Raw genomic sequence first — 18,494 nt, 5'->3', positions numbered from 1 at the left:
TGTGCTATCCTAGACACTTTAACAGTGGGAGTTTGGTCATTTAGACCCACTAGACAGTGCTCTGAACCTTTTTTCTTCAATGATTTGTGATCTTCACTGGTGTCCATGGATTACAAGAAATCTTTCCACCTTTATCCACCTTTGTCATTGTAGGGAGAACACGTCAATGTAAGGGTGGGGTCATCTAAGATAGCACAAGGGTTAAACCATTTGGGGCCCCACTTGGCCTTGCTGGCATCCCTTCTTTTTTCATTGTGAATTTTTGTGCAAACATGTACACACAGAGACACTTCTGAGCATCAAAAACACATTCTGAGGCATATAGGTACAAAGAAACTATCCGGCAGTCTGCTGCAGGTCTGATTTCCAAATAAAGATGACAGGAAAGAAGTAAAAACTGTCTCCAAAATTCCATATTTTGATAATAAACCAAATTATTCTAATATATTTTATATTGCTAGTTCTTAAAACATAGTTAAATGACCTGTTGATCATAAATGATAAACATGCTAAGAACACTTTTTTTTAATGCATAGCCCAGAAAATTGTGTGTGCAGCTCCACAGAATTTTCTACAATGTTTGCATTTAAAGATTCTCCTTGTGCCATTCGCCAGATCAACAATCACTGTCTTTTAAAGCAAATAAAAAATACACTGTTTATTATAATAAATAATGTTAATAGCTCTCTGACCAAAATATTTTTTTCAGTTTTATGCAATGTCTTTTGCAGTTGTTCTAGAGTTGTTATATAATTAGACTGTTATAAATAATTCTAAGGTTTAGGGTGATGTTTGATGATACATTTTCCTTTTTGCTGAAAATGTCTGTTTTCCTCTTTCCACAGTTTTGGTGTTCTTCTCTGGGAACTGCTGACTGGAGAAGTTCCTTACAGAGAAATAGACGCACTGGCAGTAGCCTATGGTGTTGCCATGAACAAGCTGACACTCCCCATACCTTCAACCTGTCCAGAACCCTTTGCTCAGCTACTGACAGGTATTGAGAATTTCTAAAAATGTTCAGCCCTAGCAGAGAAAGCATTTGTTGGAGATGTGTGAGTGCACTGTCTATGTTTGTCACTCCTGGACACCTGTCATCCAGCACAACCTTAAGCAGAAACTCCCTTTGGATGAAAAATTCTGTATTCAGCTGCTCATACTCTTGGCTTTTAAGATTGAACAGCTGTAATGGAAATTGTTTAATTCCATGATTTCAATTGAAAATATTTTGTCAATATTAAAATATATTAAGTTAATGAGGATTTGTATACTATTGTAAACAGTTCTGCAGGTTATCTCATCTAGGGTTCATATGTTGGTATCTTTGCTAATGACCTGAATTATCAGAAACAGTAAAATCTCTTTTTCAAAGCTCAGTTAATAATTTTCCTCTCTATGTTTCTTTTTAAAGTATTTTTTGCAACATTTAGCCTCCCAGGTCTTCCTACAATAACAATAGAATAGCAGGTTTGCAGGTTTGGATGAGGAGTTCCTTGACTTTCTGATATATGGTTATCCTTTTGCCACTTTTCCGACCACCCGTAGCTGATTTGCAAATGAGCTAGACTTCGGCAAACTTGTTGCACATAAAACGGAGTTTATTTTTCGTAAACTACCCCTTTCACTCTGCCCCCAAAGCCTCTTTACACTTCATCCGTTAATCTGCTTTTGACATCCGTTGCTCTCCTCAGTTTATTCCTGTCATCAGCTCACTTTCATCTCCCTTCAGCTTCATCCACACACCGTTTATTCTAGTTCTTGTACATTTTACTCTGCAAAGCTGTTACATTTGTTGCTCCATTTCTCCTTGGTGTGTTTTGGTGTAAATGACAGTTCTGCTCATGCTGTGGTTGTCTGAAGTGCGGTAGGTTTACTGAATGTTTCTGCCGTTTCATCTCTGATGTTTTTGCTCTCAATGGCCACGAAATGCTTCTGCCATCTTGCTCCTTTTCTTTTTTAAATGAAAATTTCAGTCATACATTCTGTTACTTAAACATACATGTCACGATTCGCAGCAGAAAAATAGTTCCTAGAGGAAACACCTAACTTGCATACATTTGTTTTTATGGAGCTAAAACTTCCTAAACTCTAAAAAAAAAAGACTTCTAGTGGTAATAAAATGTTCATATGACCTTTTTAGGGCTTTCGAGTTTCTCAAGACTCACAAGACTAATGATAACTTTCGTTTATATTTTCATTTTTATTGCTTAGTCAAGTCTACAGAACACGATGAACTGCATTGTGTTGTGCTCACTTAAAAAAATACAATATTCACAGAGAAAACTGGAAAAAATACAGTTTGAATTACTTTGAATTATTTATAACTTTAATTTCATAATAAAGGAGTATAATTCTTACAATAACAAATGAGCTAACTAACATTAGCTACTTCAGAAAAAAATTAGTTAATCTACATCAGGCTACAGCTGAGGGAAAACACACAAGAACCACAAACCAGGTATTACTGCCTCTAGGAGAAATAAGACAAAAGCTTTAACTAAATGGCAATGATTTTTTGTAAATTCATGGAGAGCGGAAAAAAGAAGGACATCAAATGTATTGTAGAACTTCATCTGCAATTTAAACCATTCATGCCAGCATAAGTACAGGTTTGGCTCATGGTTATCCCAAAACATTCTTCTTTTGGAACAACCTGTAATTCTGAAGACAAAGAAAAATGCCATTGGTGTCTGGCTGCAGGTTTTTGGACATCTCTGATGCTGAAAAAAATATGTTTTGGATCAGGCTGTTAATATGGAATTGTATTAATTCATCTTGACAAATAACGCAGGATATTTTAGATTATGGCAACATTATGGACAAAGACAGCGAGCCAATTATAGATTTGGTTAAGTTTAGTTTCAGTCAACCCTTAATGCTTCTCATGCTCACATGAAAACGACTGGATATAGATAAATGCATTATTGCACAGGTCTGGATTTGATTTCTGTTGAGGTTGACTGAGTTTGCTCGTTAAAATATCATTCTGTCCCTGTGTTGTGTATTAAATGTCAAATTAAAGGTATAATCTGCATTATGTGTGACAATAACTCCACTAATAACCTCTTATTGTAATAAATGATTCTTCTACATCCTTCCGTCTTGTTTCTTGTCCTTCAGAGTGCTGGAGCCCCAACCCCCACAGCAGGCCTTCCTTCAGCAGCATCCTGAGGCGACTGCTGACCATCGAGCAGTCGGCCATGTTTCAAATGCCTCTAGAGTCATTTCACTCCTTACAAGAAGACTGGAGAGTGGAGATCCAGCTGATGTTTGATGAACTCAGGACCAAAGAGAAGGTGAGAAACCTGAAAGCATCTCCTTGGAGGAAAGAAGATAGAATGAAACTGTTTGTTTTTGAAGCTGACATAAAAGTGTCTTTGGTTGGTGTGAGAGAAAAAAAATTGAACATTATCCGCTCCCTGCCCTTTTATATGTGAATTTGTTCACTGCAGTAACTGTGATTTCATGAGGTGGGAAAAATCTCACCATACGTCTGAAGGTGTTTCTACAAACTGAGAAACCTCTCTGATGCTGAAAAAAACATGTTAAAAGTGTTGCTCATCTCTCCTTTCTCCTGTTTTTCTGTCTACAGGAGCTGAGATCCTGGGAGGAGGAGTTGGCCCGGGCAGCAGAGGAGCAGAAAGAGCAGGAGGAGCAGCTAAGGAGAAGGGAGCAGGAGCTGGCAGAGAGGGAGATCGACATTGTGGAACGGGAGCTGAACATAATCATCCACCAGATGTACCAGGAGAAGCCTAGTGTCAAGAAGAGAAAGGGACACTTTAAGAAGAGCCGGCTGCTGAAGCTGGGCAGAGACAGCAGCTGCATCAGCCTGCCCTCTGGTGGGTGAAAGGGAGAAATGCAGTTCTTTGATTAAAGAAGCAGGTGCACAAAACTGGGCAGGATCCTGTTTTGATGTCACTTCCTAGCTTAGGCTTGTAGTAAAATTTCCAGAGCGTTTAACTAAATATAGCCTTGTCTTGTCTTTTCTTCTCTGCTTTGCTAAAGTCCCACTCCAATCATCTTTGGATCTATTGTAAAAGTGTTCCCAGGGGTCTTTTAACTATTATTATGCTGTTTTAAGGCAAAATAAAACATCCAGTGTCTTTTTTCCAAGAGAAGTTTTCAGCAGAGTGGTAGTAGCTCATTTAAATTTGCCTCTGAGTTGTGGGTGAGGCTGTTGGCACAGAGTGAGCCTGACCTTGCTTCCCGACATCCTTCTGTTTACATGCTCTCCTGCTAGCTTACAGCTCCTCACAACCCCAGCATAACATTAGCTCTGCAATAAAAAGGGCAAGCAGTTTTGGAGCTATCCAAACCAATGCCAGCTCAGATGAGAAAAACAAAGACAAACGTGAATCCATCTGTCTGCATGTAGATGCATCAGAATGGAGCGGAGCTGGGAGCTCATGATTTGCTGATGGCAGCACGTAGGTCACAGCTAAGTTTTTCCCAACTGTATTTATTTGTCTGCTCCTGATTCACAGCTTAAGCTTAATTTTCTTTACATATGAAAAAAAATGCACAAGAACATGTTAAAACCCCTAAAAACACAATTTTCAATGGAATGGGTCTTTAAGTATGTGACCTGCAAACTGATCTCAAAATGTTGTCAGAATTCCCATTAAATAGTTATGTTCATGAGGAGTAAATATAACAAAAAAATATCATTATGATTCATGCAAATGTATCCGGTATACACCAAGATAAATTAATATTTTTTTTTTGTAATTCTCTACTTATAAGTGTGTTGATTATAACATGTTTACATTTACCTGTGTTTGATGTTGGAAGCTAATAAAAAGTACACTTCTGTATGTTTTTTTTTTCTGTGCAGGGTTTGAGCACAAGATCACCGTCCAGGCTTCTCCCAGTGTGGACAAGAGGAAAACCCAGAGAAGTGAGAGCACCACGCCACCTGCCAGCCCAGGGGTTATTCCCCGCCTGAGAGCCATTAGATGTGAGGGCAACACCGCTGTAGCCAAGCATAGACTTACAGTAAATATGCATTTTCCTGAACTGTGCTTTGTGCCTTAGTGACGCCGAGCGACGGCAGCAAGACGTGGGGCCGCAGTGCTGTCTGTAAGAAGGAAGACCTGGGGTCCAGCAAGAAGAAAGGACGCACCTGGGGCCCAAGCTCCACGCATCAGAAAGAGCGTGTCGGCGGGGAGGACAAGTACATATCCAAACCATCAATCGGTTTTATTTTCCTCAAATGATCGGTTTTATGTGCAGTAAGTTTCAACGTCACTTTGCTTGCAGGTTAAAATCTCTGGGTGAAGGATGCAAAGTCTATTCATCAAGTGCACCAAATCTGGGGAAGTCTCCCAAACATGCACCCATGACGGCTGGCTTCTCCAGCCTGAATGAAATGGGTAAGTCCTCTTATTTTTTTAAATATGCAATCTGTCCCTCATTTGTGAGGCTGAAAGCAAATTTTTCCTTTACATAAAACAGAGGAGTGCTTTGAGCCTGAGGATTCTCCAGGGGGTTTACCAGCTTCTGAGAAGACCGACAGCGGGGCCTTGGAGGACTTTGGGCCTCCATCGCCTGGAGGCGTCGGGATGAGTGGAAGCTACCAGGAATCACTTCGTCGCTGTAGCCAGAGGAAGAAAAGTGATACGTTGCTGCTGGGGTGTGCCTCTCTGCTTGCCTCTGTTGGCCTGGGACAAGATTTGTTGCAGCTGGGAAAACTGCAGGTAGAACTGAATTTGATCAAAGCTTTATAGTCTGCTCTTAAGGTGGCAAATCATTGTTTTTGGATAGTATGTCTGATTTAATTAGCAATCTTTTTGTTCTCAGGTGCAGCAAGATGAACAGGACCTCAGGGAGGAGCAGAGGAAGAAAAAGGAAGGTATTTTCCAGAGGACGGGACGCTTTCGCCGCAGCACATCTCCCCCCAGCAGAAACCTCTCCTTGACCCTCTCCAGACACCACGACTCTGCGCTTGCCTGCATGGACCCGTCTCCTTCTGTAACACTCCTCTCTTTATCCTCCTTGTCCGACTGCAACTCAACCAAGTCCCTCCTCCCCTCCGACTCTGACGACTACCCCATGACCCCAGTGGGCAGGATCAAAACACCAGCAGCCTCCCCAGCTCCCGCCCTTAACCCTCTCTTAGACCTGCGGGCAGAGAGCTTCAAGAAGGAGCCAAACCAGTCCCTCACACCCACTCATGTGTCTGCGACCATGGCTCTGAACAGAGGACACAGGCGCACCCCCTCAGATGGGGCGATACGACCAAGAGCCCAAACTTTGGGACACCGGAGGACACCGTCAGATGGAAGCATGCCCATGCCTCCTCCACCAGGAGCACCAAGCAAAGGTATAACTCACTTCCAACCACTTTATTTATCAAGCGCAAATTTAAGACAAAGTTAGTCTTAAAGTGCTCCAAAAAAGCAGAAAACATCAGACAGAGCTTTAATATATATGATCGTTATGTTCCAATTCAGTCTAGATTATCTCAAGAGGACCTGGCTGCAGACATCAGCAGCCAGAGCTGGAGGTCCTCAACCGGAACCAGAGGTCCCCCAGTATTGCTTGAAAAAAACTTTATTGTAACTGGTGACTCAAACAGTTGTGGTTTTCCCCATTTTAAGCTTGAATAAAAGTTGTTTTTACAGTTCTGAACACTTTTGGGTTAGGTGTAGGATTAGGGTAAATTGTATGATTTTCCCTTCCGGACACTTTCTGCAGCACTTCTCGATAATGTAAATTGTGTGATTAGGGGCCTATAGAAGTGATCCAACAGATCAAAAGGATATGGGCTTGACCCCTGTACTGTACTGAGCAATTAAAATGTGATCATTGGAGAGAAAAATCTTCCTCAAATTGATAATTAGGAATAAACCTCCTGCAGAACCAGACTGTGGTCACACAGCCTGAGGGGACAGGAGGAAAAAGATAAATAGAGAAACATCTGCAGGGAGACATACAGGCTTGTTTAAAGCAGAAGACTGATCAAAAAGATGCTTCCTGCAAAAATGTTATACTGTTATTTGTTGCTCATTTAAAAACCATAGAAAGCACAAATAAAAATGCTTATCATGAAAATACACATTTTACTGAGTTGTACTCTAATGACTGTGTCAGAGAAGTGGTAATGCAAAATTAACAAAAAGTCTGTTAATAAAAAAAATTAAAAGAAAACTCACACAGGCAATAGTATTAAACATACAGATATATAAAAATACGTATATTTTATTGTATATTATAGGTGCACACTGTTATCCAGGTTATCCAGCTTCTGTTCTGACTTTGAGCATCCAAATGTTGCAGTTCCTCCAAAGACCACAGGTGGCAACCTTCAGAAAGGAGCATTTCTCCATTGGCTCCAACTTTACATCTTGCCATCTGATCTCTGAAGCGTTTTTGATTTTACATTTGTTTCTTTATAAAATATTCATGATCACTCTGGGGGAGAGAAGTACTTTATATTAATCAGCCGTTTTGATTTTATTACAGCAGTTATTTTGATTGGCAGGTGGGTGGATCCATCGATGGTTTGCCTAACTGCAAACTGCCACCAAGCCTTTCAACCTTTTAACTTCTACTCTGAGTTTCAGATAAGGAAACATGTTTTTATGAATAACCAAAATGATCTTTCTCATCAATAGACTCTTGATGTTGATGGATTGCAAAAAGTTATATCAAGTTTCTGTTTTATGTGACTTAGCAGCTCTCATTTCTGCATTAAAGAGCGAGAATTGTTCTGTTCATCTCAATCCCAATTCTGCTCCCTTCCATGTTGTTTGTGATCAGCAAGAGTGGCTTCAATAGTGCACAGCTGATATTAGATGAAAAATCACTATTTTACCTTGTAACTGTCTCTGTCTGGATCAGTGGGAAAGTTACACCAAGTGACAAATACTAACTACTTAAATCCGGACATTTTTATTGTATTTTTTTGGTGACTTTTTCTAAAACCACTCAGGTTCCCTGGACATCCGGGACATCCCTCGGCTCCCTGATCCCTCCATTATTTTCCCAGTTCCACATCGACGCAAGGCACCTGCTCCCCCGCCTCCAGATCCAGATCCTGTCTGCCTCATCAGCCCCTTAGAGAGACCCAAGACACTGGAGTTTGCACCCCGCCCACGGCCAACACCGGGCCGGTTACGGGCCGCCAACCAGCGTAGATTGGGCTCTGTGTCCCGGACCCTCAGCTCATCGCCAGGGAGCAGCTGTGACAGCCCTTTAGGGTCAGGGGACAGCAGCGCCGGCGTCACACGACCCAACCTGATGGACATGGACATGGAGGGCCAGAATTTGGACAGCACAGTTCCCCTGTGTGGACAACTGCAACCTGCCACTCTGTGTGGACAACAGTACACATAATGAAGCGGACATTTAAAAGTCAACTCCTCCTGCTGTTAGAGCTGTTTCACAAATGAGAGGTCTGGTCTGAGCCAAGCAAAACGCTCTCACTGAAGTCTGCAGAAAAATCTGGTTTCTTAGACCCCTAATGGAAGGCTGTCCTTTCATGTGTCCAAAGAAATGAGAAACCCTTTCACAGCATTTCCAGATAGGTCTCTCCAACCTGCACAAGTGAGGGTCCAAGGAACCTTTTAAAAACCCTTTTAGTCTGTTTCTCCACCTTATTTATCCTACTTCCACCTTCTGTTTCTCCTAGAAAGCTTTTTTACATTTGCTTCTTAGGCCAGATTACATTTCCTTTAAAGCCGTCAAAGTACTTAACAGTGACACTTTTTGACTTTCTGGTCATTTCAGTCCGTTTGCTTGTTTCTGTCACTCTTTTTTCCCGCATCTTTTCCGTCTCTGACTTAATACGCTTGTTGCTTCAGGAGTGTTTCTCTGGACACTTTGATCAGAGGTTACGCCTCTCCTTGCACACTGTTTGTTCTGTAGGAACGCAAATGTCATCATGAAGTCTTCTCCGTCAGCTCTGTCTTCATTTTTTTCAGTCATCCTGTTCCCTCTTCAAGCCTGAGACAAGAAAGCCTTCTTTTCACTCCTCACTGGAGGTCTGTTCACGCGTCCTGTTCTCAGTGCTTGCAACACCTGAGCAAAAATTGTGGATTTGTTGGTTTTGCAGACTAGGTTTGTTTATCTTAGTGTGAATGTGCATACTGTATATTGCATTACACGTATGGATGAACAAAGTGTTAGTGTGTGCCGGTGTTTTTTTTTTTTTTTTAGTGCATGTTGTTCTACTTGTGATCGGTTTGCTGTGCACTACATACGGCATTGTTTTCTGGGTTGCTGCACATGCTCCAATGTGTCTTTTTTGGAATGAAACATTCCTTTGTAGCAGTCAGTATCATGCATGGATCCCACCAAAAACAGATGCAGAACAGGAAATGGGCCTGCTGACGTCAGCTTTGATCCCATGTTCATGCATTTTGAAGCTTCATCTCCTCTGACTTGCTATTTTAAGCTTCAGTGACACTTTAAGAGCAACTTTATGTGACTTGCTGGTCTTTCTGTGGATTCAAAGTCACAACTGACAAATCACCTTTTCTCTCCGGAGCATTTTTAGTACAATGGACGAGTGTATTTGAGTGTATGTATGTGTTTGCGAGTGCTGGTGTTTGTATGGGATGATGTCAATCCCACTTGTAGAAGAGTGACTCTGGTAAGAACACTGAGTATTTATTAAATCTATTATTATTGCGGGAAAGGAGTCATTATTTCAGTGCTTTTCCTAGGATATCTGTATATATTTGTTAATATATAAGAGGAAAAACACAAGGATAACCTGGGAAACTTCTTATGGGAACATCCATGTTGTCTTCAGTCTCAAGCCTGTGACATGTCTGGGTTCAGTGAGGAATGAAAGGCCAATAAAAAGAATTTAAAAAGAAAAAATGCCTTACGTATAGGTGTGGTTTTGTTATTGTTTGTGTGTTTCATGATTTTTAAACCTTTAACTCTTGTGCTATCCTAGGCATTTTAACGTTGGGAGTTGGGTCATCTAGACCCACTAGACAGTGCTATGAACCTATTTTCTTCAATGATTTGTGATCTTCACTGGTGTCCATGAATTACATGAAATCTTTCCACCCTTATCCACTTTTGTCATGGTAGGAATAACACGTCATAGTAAAGGTGGGGTCATCTAAGATTGCACAAGGGTTAAAAAGAAGTTCCCAATATAAAACTGCCAACCCCAACTAAATTAAGTCAGTTTTGAGTATCAAAATAGATACATGCAGGAGGATGACCCTTACTTAATTTTTTGTGTCCAGACGGAGTACATTTTAACCCTTACAAAAATGTTTTATTTATTTATTCATAGTCACACTTTCTTTTTCTAAAGAAAAATACCTAAATTCAGTATCACGCTTTAAATGTCAGAGGACAAAGGCACTTGTTGTTACAGATAATAGCCACTAGGTGTCAGCACTGTGGCCTATGATGTCATATATTTCCAGTCTGCTGTTTTTCTTCATGTCATGCATCCTTGAAGTCTCTCCGTGACTCTGCAGCTGCCAGGAGGCAGATGAAGGTGCACTCAAACACCTGAAAGAAAGAATTCTAACTGAGAAATCAGCTGTTTGAGAAATCCTCTGAGCGGCCCACTTCAGACATTTCAGCATTTCAGACATTCAGTTACGAGAATGTCTGAAATGCTGCACAACAACAGGGTCCTTACAGATGTTACGCACACATGGCCTTACGCACCACCACAGCTGTGTCTGTCAGTGTTCCCGCCAATCAACCACCGTTTCAGACGCTGGCCAGTTACCTAGCAACCCCTCTTCACTTCCATGGTGATGCTATTAAAAGCAACGAGACACATACACACACGAAAGGGGGAAAATGGATGAAAATGAAGTGTAGGACAGTCAGGTGCTGAAGAGTGAGCTGAAAGGAAGGAGCAGGTTGAGCACTGTGAGTATTGTTCACATATCGTGCAGAATTGCTTTCTGTGAGGAAGGCCTTCTTGTTTTTTTTCATAGCAAATCCCTCCCTCACTCATCATCATTTTGTGTATTCAAGTGTAACTTTTGTAGCTGTATGTCCTTCAATTTTCTTAGTTCAAAAAGCACTGTCAAATCAGCTAAAACCTTATTCATTTTACCAAAGAATTATCTTATAGGTCCAAAATAGATCAGTTTTCAAAGTTAGGATTTGCTGCACAACTGCATAGAAACCTACACATTTAACTTACCTTGATCTACATATTTTTTTAATTAAAATATTTAGGCAAAATGTGAATGAAATAAATGCCTTCCAATCTAGCAATAGCAACACTTTTTGGGCAATTGTCCAGAAATGCTTTGAATAACAGAACCAATCAATAAGAAGCTGTCACCACACTCAAATTCATCCTTCTTTCTTTGAAACTTTATTCATAATCTTCATCAACCAATCATTAGTGCATTCCCGGGCTTTTAGTTCAATAAATCCAGTGATGGAGACTTGTCACACGTATAGAAGTTGAATGAAAAAAGGCCTTTTTGGAACAGAACAGAAAAATAAAAAAACGTATTGGAATCCACAGCTTTTTCTCCTTTGTGTCAAGACTGAAATAAACAGCCTGCAGCCAACCTGTTCCCATCTACACAGAGGTTACTGTGATGCCTCTTCTAGATGGCGCGTTGGAGCACGACCTTCTGGAATCTTCGACGAGATGAAAATCAACAAAAATAACCATGGATAAAGACAAGTCACAAAGCAGCCCTGTGAAGGCATCAATTTCCATCTCTTGCTTTTCTTTTCGATCGATTATGTAATTCAGTAAAGTAAAGCTTTTCACAACCATAAACTTTCCATTTTTTTGTACAATTGTTTCATATATTCACAAAAAACTACTTTGACATTTGACAAACATTTACCTTTAATGACTCCAAAGTAAAAAGGAAGAACAAATTAAAGGAAACAAAACAACTTGTAGCTTTACATTTTCTTTTTTTGTGCTTTTTGTTTCTTTTCAAAGCTACACTGATCAGGAGCAGGGATCCCTGTCTCCATCTGCACACAGAATGAAGTTGGGGTTTTTTGCTCACAATAACAGCCTCAGATTCAGCTGTTATGTAAGAAGCCTGGTAAACTAGAAGCAAACCTGTTTAATGTGCAGCTAGTTATCCCCAGATGAATATTGTACATGAAGAGGAAGACTGACTTAGCACAGCCAGACAAAAACAACATGGCAAACCGGTGTCATGGAGAGAGGACTGGGGAGGGGGACCTATCCCGGAGGGGGCAGTGGATGAGGAGACCAAACTCAGAGCCATGGAGCCTGCACATGCTCCTCACTGCTGATCTATCTCCCCTGGGAGAATGGGAGTTGCAGACAGAGTGCAGGGAGGAGAGGATGACGTTTGCATCCAGTGTTTATGACTCAGATGACTCCAGAGCTGTTTGCCCATGACAAAGGCTAGATTTCACTTTTTGTTTGGATTTGATTGTTTAATATTTATGGAATGAAAAAAATTGCCACAAGCTGCACAAAAATGATTACTAAATTGAAAAAAATGCTCTACATGGCAATAGGTATGTGTGTAATAAGAGCACAATTAGTCATTTTTGAATCTCTGCAACAATACTTTTACCACAAATTAATTTGAAATAAGTGAATCAGCACCATTTACTAAAACAAAAAAAGCACAAAATTTAAAAAAAGCACCAACGAAAAAAAAGTTTGTGTTTAAATATCTAAAACTAACAGTAGATTTAAATTGGATACAATGATTCATAATATTCATTAAGTCTAGTAAAAGTGATGACCTTTGTGAGTTAACTGATGACAGAATCGCAAAATAAATGGAAAACCTTTCCCAAAGGGGCTGAGTGTTTTAGAAGTAAACATGGGGAGGGTTTAACAAAATGAAGATATCGAACTGATCAGATAATTTTATTTATTACACATTTGGTTTTGTGTGTTTTTAAACAGAAAATTAACCTTTGGATTTGTATTATTTTTGTGATAAATTAAAAAGAACAGGTGACAGTTAATCTTTTTTAAAAACCTTTTTATTGAACTTTAACAGAATTTCCTTCAATAAAGCCTTTATCTGACTAATGTTATGACTATGTGTGTATCTAACGTTCTAAAATATTTGTTTATTGACTATCAGACCCCTTGTGTGTTTTTTAATATGCTATATGAAGGTTCAACCACAAGGTGATTGTCATTTTCTCCCCAGTTTAGTTAGAAGCTGACTGTACCTATTATCAGCAAACTGCCTTTGTGTGTTTTGCAATCACATACTTTAAGCCAAGTAGTTAGCACTGACAAACTGAAGAAGTTTGGAGCTTGTTTTCTTAGACCGGAGAGCTGTGGCTGCTTTACTGGGCTGATGATGGCCTACTTCTCTCTCCACCGGAGCCTCTCCGTATCATGCTGGTCCCCTCAACCCACAGTGCCGTCTCTCCAGAGTGCTAATGACACACTTAGGTCCCTGACTACTCTTTATCAGGTCAGTGTGGTAAATTTGGAGGGGAAATCTTTTCCAACTTTGTTGATTTGATTTGATTTCCTCCTCCATGTCAAACTGGGAACATCTCCCACAGCCAAAGGAGGCACTGTGTTTTTTTAATTTTATGAAAAAGGACGCATTCTTCAGAAACGTTTGATACCTCTTCTGCAGCTGCAATCCATGCCTGGAGCTACCCATCGCTTTATGAAGGACGGGTTTGCCAAAAGAGCATCGTGGTCAATCATTTCAGCAGCAGCATAGCATAAGCAAAGCAATGGAGCAAATATAATCCCTATTCCACATATTTGAATCAACTCTTTGGAGCTCCTGGTTACATGCAGGAAGTGGGCTTGCACAAGAGGTACATCAGGACTTCGGGTCATGCTCTACCAAATTATCGATCCAACTTTCTGCTGATCTGGGCAGAGTTAAGCTTGAGGTAAAGCTGATAGATGACAGTATTATTCAGCCTTGCAACTCACCACAGCAAAATGTCACAGTCGTGGATATGACTAAACCAGATCACGTGTGCATTGTGATCTGCAAATGTGTTTTTGCCAGGAAGAATCTGTAGTTTGGTCAAATGCAGATGTGTTAGAAATTTACAGTAAACTGTGAGCAGAAGAAATCTCAAATGGCTCACCCTTGATGAAGCACTGTGAAGCTGAGGGCTTCTATACTGTGATTAGGACTCTCCGCACAGATGTGCGTGCAGCTGTTCCGTGCACCAATGCTATCCAGTGTGCCATTAGTGTCTTGTTGGTCTATAAACTGAGTATTAGTGCTTAAAAATTGGACCACCATTGCCTCTCGCTGTGGATCTTCAGAGAGGACTGCCATCTAACCAACGGTGGTTGATTTCATTGGCTATTTTCCATTGTGACATCATTGGGTGGAGTAGGCGGGGCCTGTGGGAGATGGATAGGGAGGGGCCTCGAGTTTCCTAAAAACATCAACACAACACGCAACCCATGAGGGGCTTCAGACAACATTCAAGACACCCACACACAACAGCACATCTGATAACAGCAAAACAACTGGAGGATTTGGTCCCTGCTATGAACACACTTGCCTTCAAATTTTCCATTACTTTTGAACATGACAGCAAATAATAACCCTAATAATGGATTACAAACACTTGAATTAGCCCTTGATTTAGAATAAAACAGTCTAGAAACTGTGATGCATGGCAGAATAAAGAGAGAGGCGAGAGATAAAGCACAAAGACAGGCCTCGTCTTTTCTTGAGGAACTGTTTCTCCTTCTGAATTTCCCAAAGTCTGAGCCCGAGGTGTTTGGATGTACAATCAAGCTGGGCTGTGGTCTTGATGCCTTTTTCAAACCCTAATACCCTTTCCCCTGCCTATGCTCCACACTGCATTCACATACACACACCCCTGCTCCCCCACCAGTGTTGTCGAGCCTCCCAGACCCAAAATCTGCCAAAGAGTAGCAAAAATCACAGAAAGAAGGAAGGCAGAGAGATGAGACTGCAAGAGAGCCAAAACAGAAAGCCTCTATGCTCTAAAAACATTGACTTAATCACGTAAATGTCTTCTTGTTGTTTTTTTTGTTTTGAAACTCCTTTTTTTTGCTCCATACCAATGAGATTTTATATGGGTATATTACAGCTTCTTTTTGGATTTTTGTTGTTTTTCTTTTTTTTTCTTTTATCCTGCTGACTGCTTTAAGGAGAGGAGCAACAGCACCTGAGGGGAGAAATGAGGAGAAGAAGAGGAGGAAGGAGTAGCAGACAGCGCTTGATATGTGTCCCGTTTGTAAGTCACCACATGAGGTGATTGGACTTCTGTGTGTGCTGCTGTCAGAACTGTCAGTACAGAAAGACAGAAAGGAAGGATGGGTCAGAGGAGGGCTGCTTGTGGGGTCAAATGTGGGAGAGGTCAAGAGATTGTACAGGTAACAGATTAGCTCTGCATCTCCTTGCAGCTCTCTCGGTCTCGCTGTCCACTTTTGCTCATCTTCATCTCTGTCAGCTGGATGTATCGCAGCACGTTGGTGTCTGCAGTGGAGAGAGGAAAGAAGGATAGATTGAGGTACTGAGATCAAGCTCTCTTTATGATAATGGATTCTCTTGTGAAGCCATTATAAATACTAATCTTTCTTTTATAAGGTCTTTGCTGCATAATTATGTACATATGATGGGGCAATAAAAGCTTTTGTAAGTCTCAGATTCTGCAAGTTATCCCATTTAAAAGATGAGGGGTCTGGTATGTTCATCATGCACTTTAACTACAAAACACAGAACGTAAAGAAAAAAGGAATCCAGAAAATCACATTGTATAATTTATTTAAGTACAATACCACCATACTAACTGTGAAGCACATGAAGGTGGAAAAATCATGGTATGGGATTGCTTTACTCCAAAGGGTACAGGGCGACAAATCTGTATTAAGGAACTTTATGAGCGGGGTCATGTATGGAGAGATTTTAAGCATAAACCTGAGTCCATCAGTGAGAGCATGGCAATGATCCCTCTGAGCAACAAAGGACTGACTATGTAAAAAGTATTTTAAGGTTCTGGAGTATTCTAGCCAGTCTTTGGACCTCAAATCTGTGTGGAAGGCTGAGAATCCGTGTTCCCCAGCAACTGCCTCAAAACGCCTCAGCTCTAAAGAAGATCTGCATGGAAGAATGGACCAAAATAGCAGCTACAGTGTGTTTAAACCTGGTGAAGAGCTACAGGAAACACTGACCTCTGTCACTGACAAGCAGGGTTGTATTACAAAGTATTGAGGTTAACTTTTGTTTTTGAGCAAATGCTGATTTGCTGAATAAGTTGTAAATTTCTACAAATAAGTTAGTTAAAAATCATTCAATGTTATTCCCTGGATTCTTTTTTTCATTCTCTTTCTCACTAAAGTGTATCTATGATGAACATTTCAGACCTCTCTCATCTTTTAAAGTGGGATAACTTGCAGAATCAGTGACTTTTTGCCTCGCTGTACAAGCTTCTTTGAAATGCTTGATTTAGTCCAATTTAAATAATCTGTTCTGTCTCCCTGTAGACTAAAACGCTGCTACCTGTGCTGTAGTTTTGAGTTTTCTGCCAAAACCTTTGCCTTCTGCACAGATTTTAGCAACCTTTTTCTATTGATTCTTCAGAGCTGACTCATTTAAAACAGAGCAAATGCAAAGCCAGGGGAGAGTGAAGGAAATAGTCAGAAAACCTTTATCAGCATCATTTGTCAGTGGTTTCCAAAAATCTAAAAGCAAGTTTTATTTAAAACAGTAATAACATTCGCACAAATGCTCTAATACAGATACATTTCTATGTTGTTGATTTCAAAACTGCTGTTGAAATATTACTGAAAGCAACTATGTTTAAATGTTCTTTAATTTTTTACGTTTTCCTCACACCATAGGTAAGAAACTTCGATCTCACCTGTTGGTTCGCGGTTCTTGGCGTCACGCAGGTAGCGTAGGGCACATTCATAATCACCCAGGTGATAGAAGGCGATGCCAGCTCTGTACATGGCCTTGAAGTGATCTCTCTGGTGGTTTAAAATCTTCAAACAGTACTCCTTCACTCTCTCATAGTTTACCAACTCCGACTGCAACAGACAAGCTGAAGAGAGACGACAAGGTTTTATTAGCAATGTTTCAAATCTGAAAGTGATTTTAAACACTTGGCTTCCTCTGCAGACACCTGAAATTCTATCTCTAGAGGTTTAAACGACCAGTTTGTGCCGTGGTGCTAAACAAAGCTCAGCATATTTTGCCAACACTTCACTCTTTCACTCTGAATCTTTAAATAGAGCCAGAGTGACATTTCGCCTCCACAGTAAATGTTTTGGATGTCAGTGAGAGGACTATAAAAAGCCCGTTCCGAGGTCTTCTAGAAGGAAGAAAAGGGGTGCGAGCAGTTTGAGCCCTTCAGCAGGAGTGTTTAGTCTCCTGATGCTGCGGTTGAACCCGTCATGCAAAAAAGTGAAATGAGGCAAAACTGCAGCTTCACAATGAGAAACACAGTGACTCTGCTTGTTTCTTTGAATTCACTTTGCTACACAGATACACAGACAAAAAGGGGAAGGGTTGGAAAGACGATCATATAAAAAACAACAACAATAAAGTGCTAAACAGAACAGTGGCAATTGCACTGTAGTCGTCAATTATTTACAACCCTGGAGCAGTTCTGAGATCAGCTTTGTCCAAAATAACCTAATTAGTAAAGACACACAGGCAAAAAAATCACACGCACACACAGCTTTTAGTCCACAAAAGCTTTTAAACGCTCACTGATGGCTCAGATATCTGATCACTCACTATTCTCCTGCTGAACATAACCACACAAGTATTCCTTCCACCCCCCCTCACCCCCTATAGCAGTTTATCTGTATGATGATACATCAGAAATGAATTTCCCCTACTTCTCAGAGGCCAAGGCCCACTCTATTTTGCTGTTTTAACCTCTCCATCACACCATTTTCCATGCAACGTGCCCTTGATGAAGTCATTTCAGAGAAAAGCGAGCATCAGGAGCTGTTAGCTAAAAGGGTGGAGGAGGCAGACACTGAGAGAAGAGAGGCAGGGAGGAGGAGGTACGTGTTCGAGAAGCTGGGGTTACCACTGCAGGCACATGTGTTACGCCCCCTTTTGTGTCTAGGGGCCCTTGTGAAACATAACATAAAAAGTAAAGTTTTTGCCACCAAATTTGTCTCCATACAAATATAACAAATGTATTTACAAATAAATAAATACCAACAAGAACTAAAAGTGAAGAAAAAAGGCTTCAGGGTGAACCAAGGCCAAAATAACAGACAAAACCCCACCTAACTTAAATCTTGTAATCTTACCTGTAAATGAAAGATAAGGGAAATCAATGACAAAACACTAACCTCCCTAGACTAACAAAATCAGGAGAAAACAAGTACTAAAGAAAATGGGCAGTTCACCCCTACAGCTTCACTTAACATAACTACAAACCAAAAGACTATACAGAGTGGGCATAAAACCACAAAATACTAAAACACAACACTACATTGCAACACAAAACAAAACAGGTGGAGAACTACAAAATAAAAATGGAGACGAGGGCCAAGCTGCAGTGGGGACTTGATGCTGCAAGGCTCCCTTCTCATGGTCTGATGGTGC

General features: G+C 40.6%; 2 protein-coding genes across 4 annotated transcripts in view; one reads left to right on the top strand and one right to left on the bottom strand.

Moving 5' to 3' along the window:
• The window catches only part of map3k10 (mitogen-activated protein kinase kinase kinase 10), a 69,070-nt gene that overhangs the window by 31,393 nt on the left and 19,183 nt on the right, over positions 1–18,494 (top strand). Inside the window, exons 3-11 of one of the 3 annotated variants that reach the window (XM_011482530.3) lie at positions 846–994; positions 3,118–3,293; positions 3,590–3,836; positions 4,832–4,954; positions 5,032–5,170; positions 5,257–5,369; positions 5,452–5,693; positions 5,797–6,319; positions 7,931–9,826. In XM_011482530.3, the coding sequence (XP_011480832.1) occupies positions 846–994; positions 3,118–3,293; positions 3,590–3,836; positions 4,832–4,954; positions 5,032–5,170; positions 5,257–5,369; positions 5,452–5,693; positions 5,797–6,319; positions 7,931–8,334 (2,116 nt within the window). In that variant the 3' untranslated portion in view covers positions 8,335–9,826. Of the gene's footprint in view, positions 1–845; positions 995–3,117; positions 3,294–3,589; positions 3,837–4,831; positions 4,955–5,031; positions 5,171–5,256; positions 5,370–5,451; positions 5,694–5,796; positions 6,320–6,449; positions 7,023–7,930; positions 9,827–18,494 lie in introns of those variants that run through there. The other 2 variants (XM_011482532.3, XR_002291517.2) reach the window with 2 other exon arrangements.
• ttc9b (tetratricopeptide repeat domain 9B) overlaps positions 11,286–18,494 on the bottom strand; it is a 30,364-nt gene continuing 23,155 nt past the window's right edge. The window contains exons 2-3 of the mRNA XM_004075386.3: positions 16,786–16,968; positions 11,286–15,401 (exon numbers count right to left, since the gene is read on the bottom strand). Coding sequence (XP_004075434.1) covers positions 15,307–15,401; positions 16,786–16,968 — 278 coding nt within the window. The 3' untranslated portion in view covers positions 11,286–15,306. The remainder of the gene's footprint in view (positions 15,402–16,785; positions 16,969–18,494) is intronic.

The sequence above is a fragment of the Oryzias latipes genome, chromosome 13 (genome assembly GCF_002234675.1).
Source record: "Oryzias latipes chromosome 13, ASM223467v1".
In the NCBI taxonomy this organism is placed as follows: Eukaryota; Metazoa; Chordata; class Actinopteri; order Beloniformes; family Adrianichthyidae; genus Oryzias; species Oryzias latipes.
This window is presented reverse-complemented; position numbering and strand designations above follow the sequence as displayed.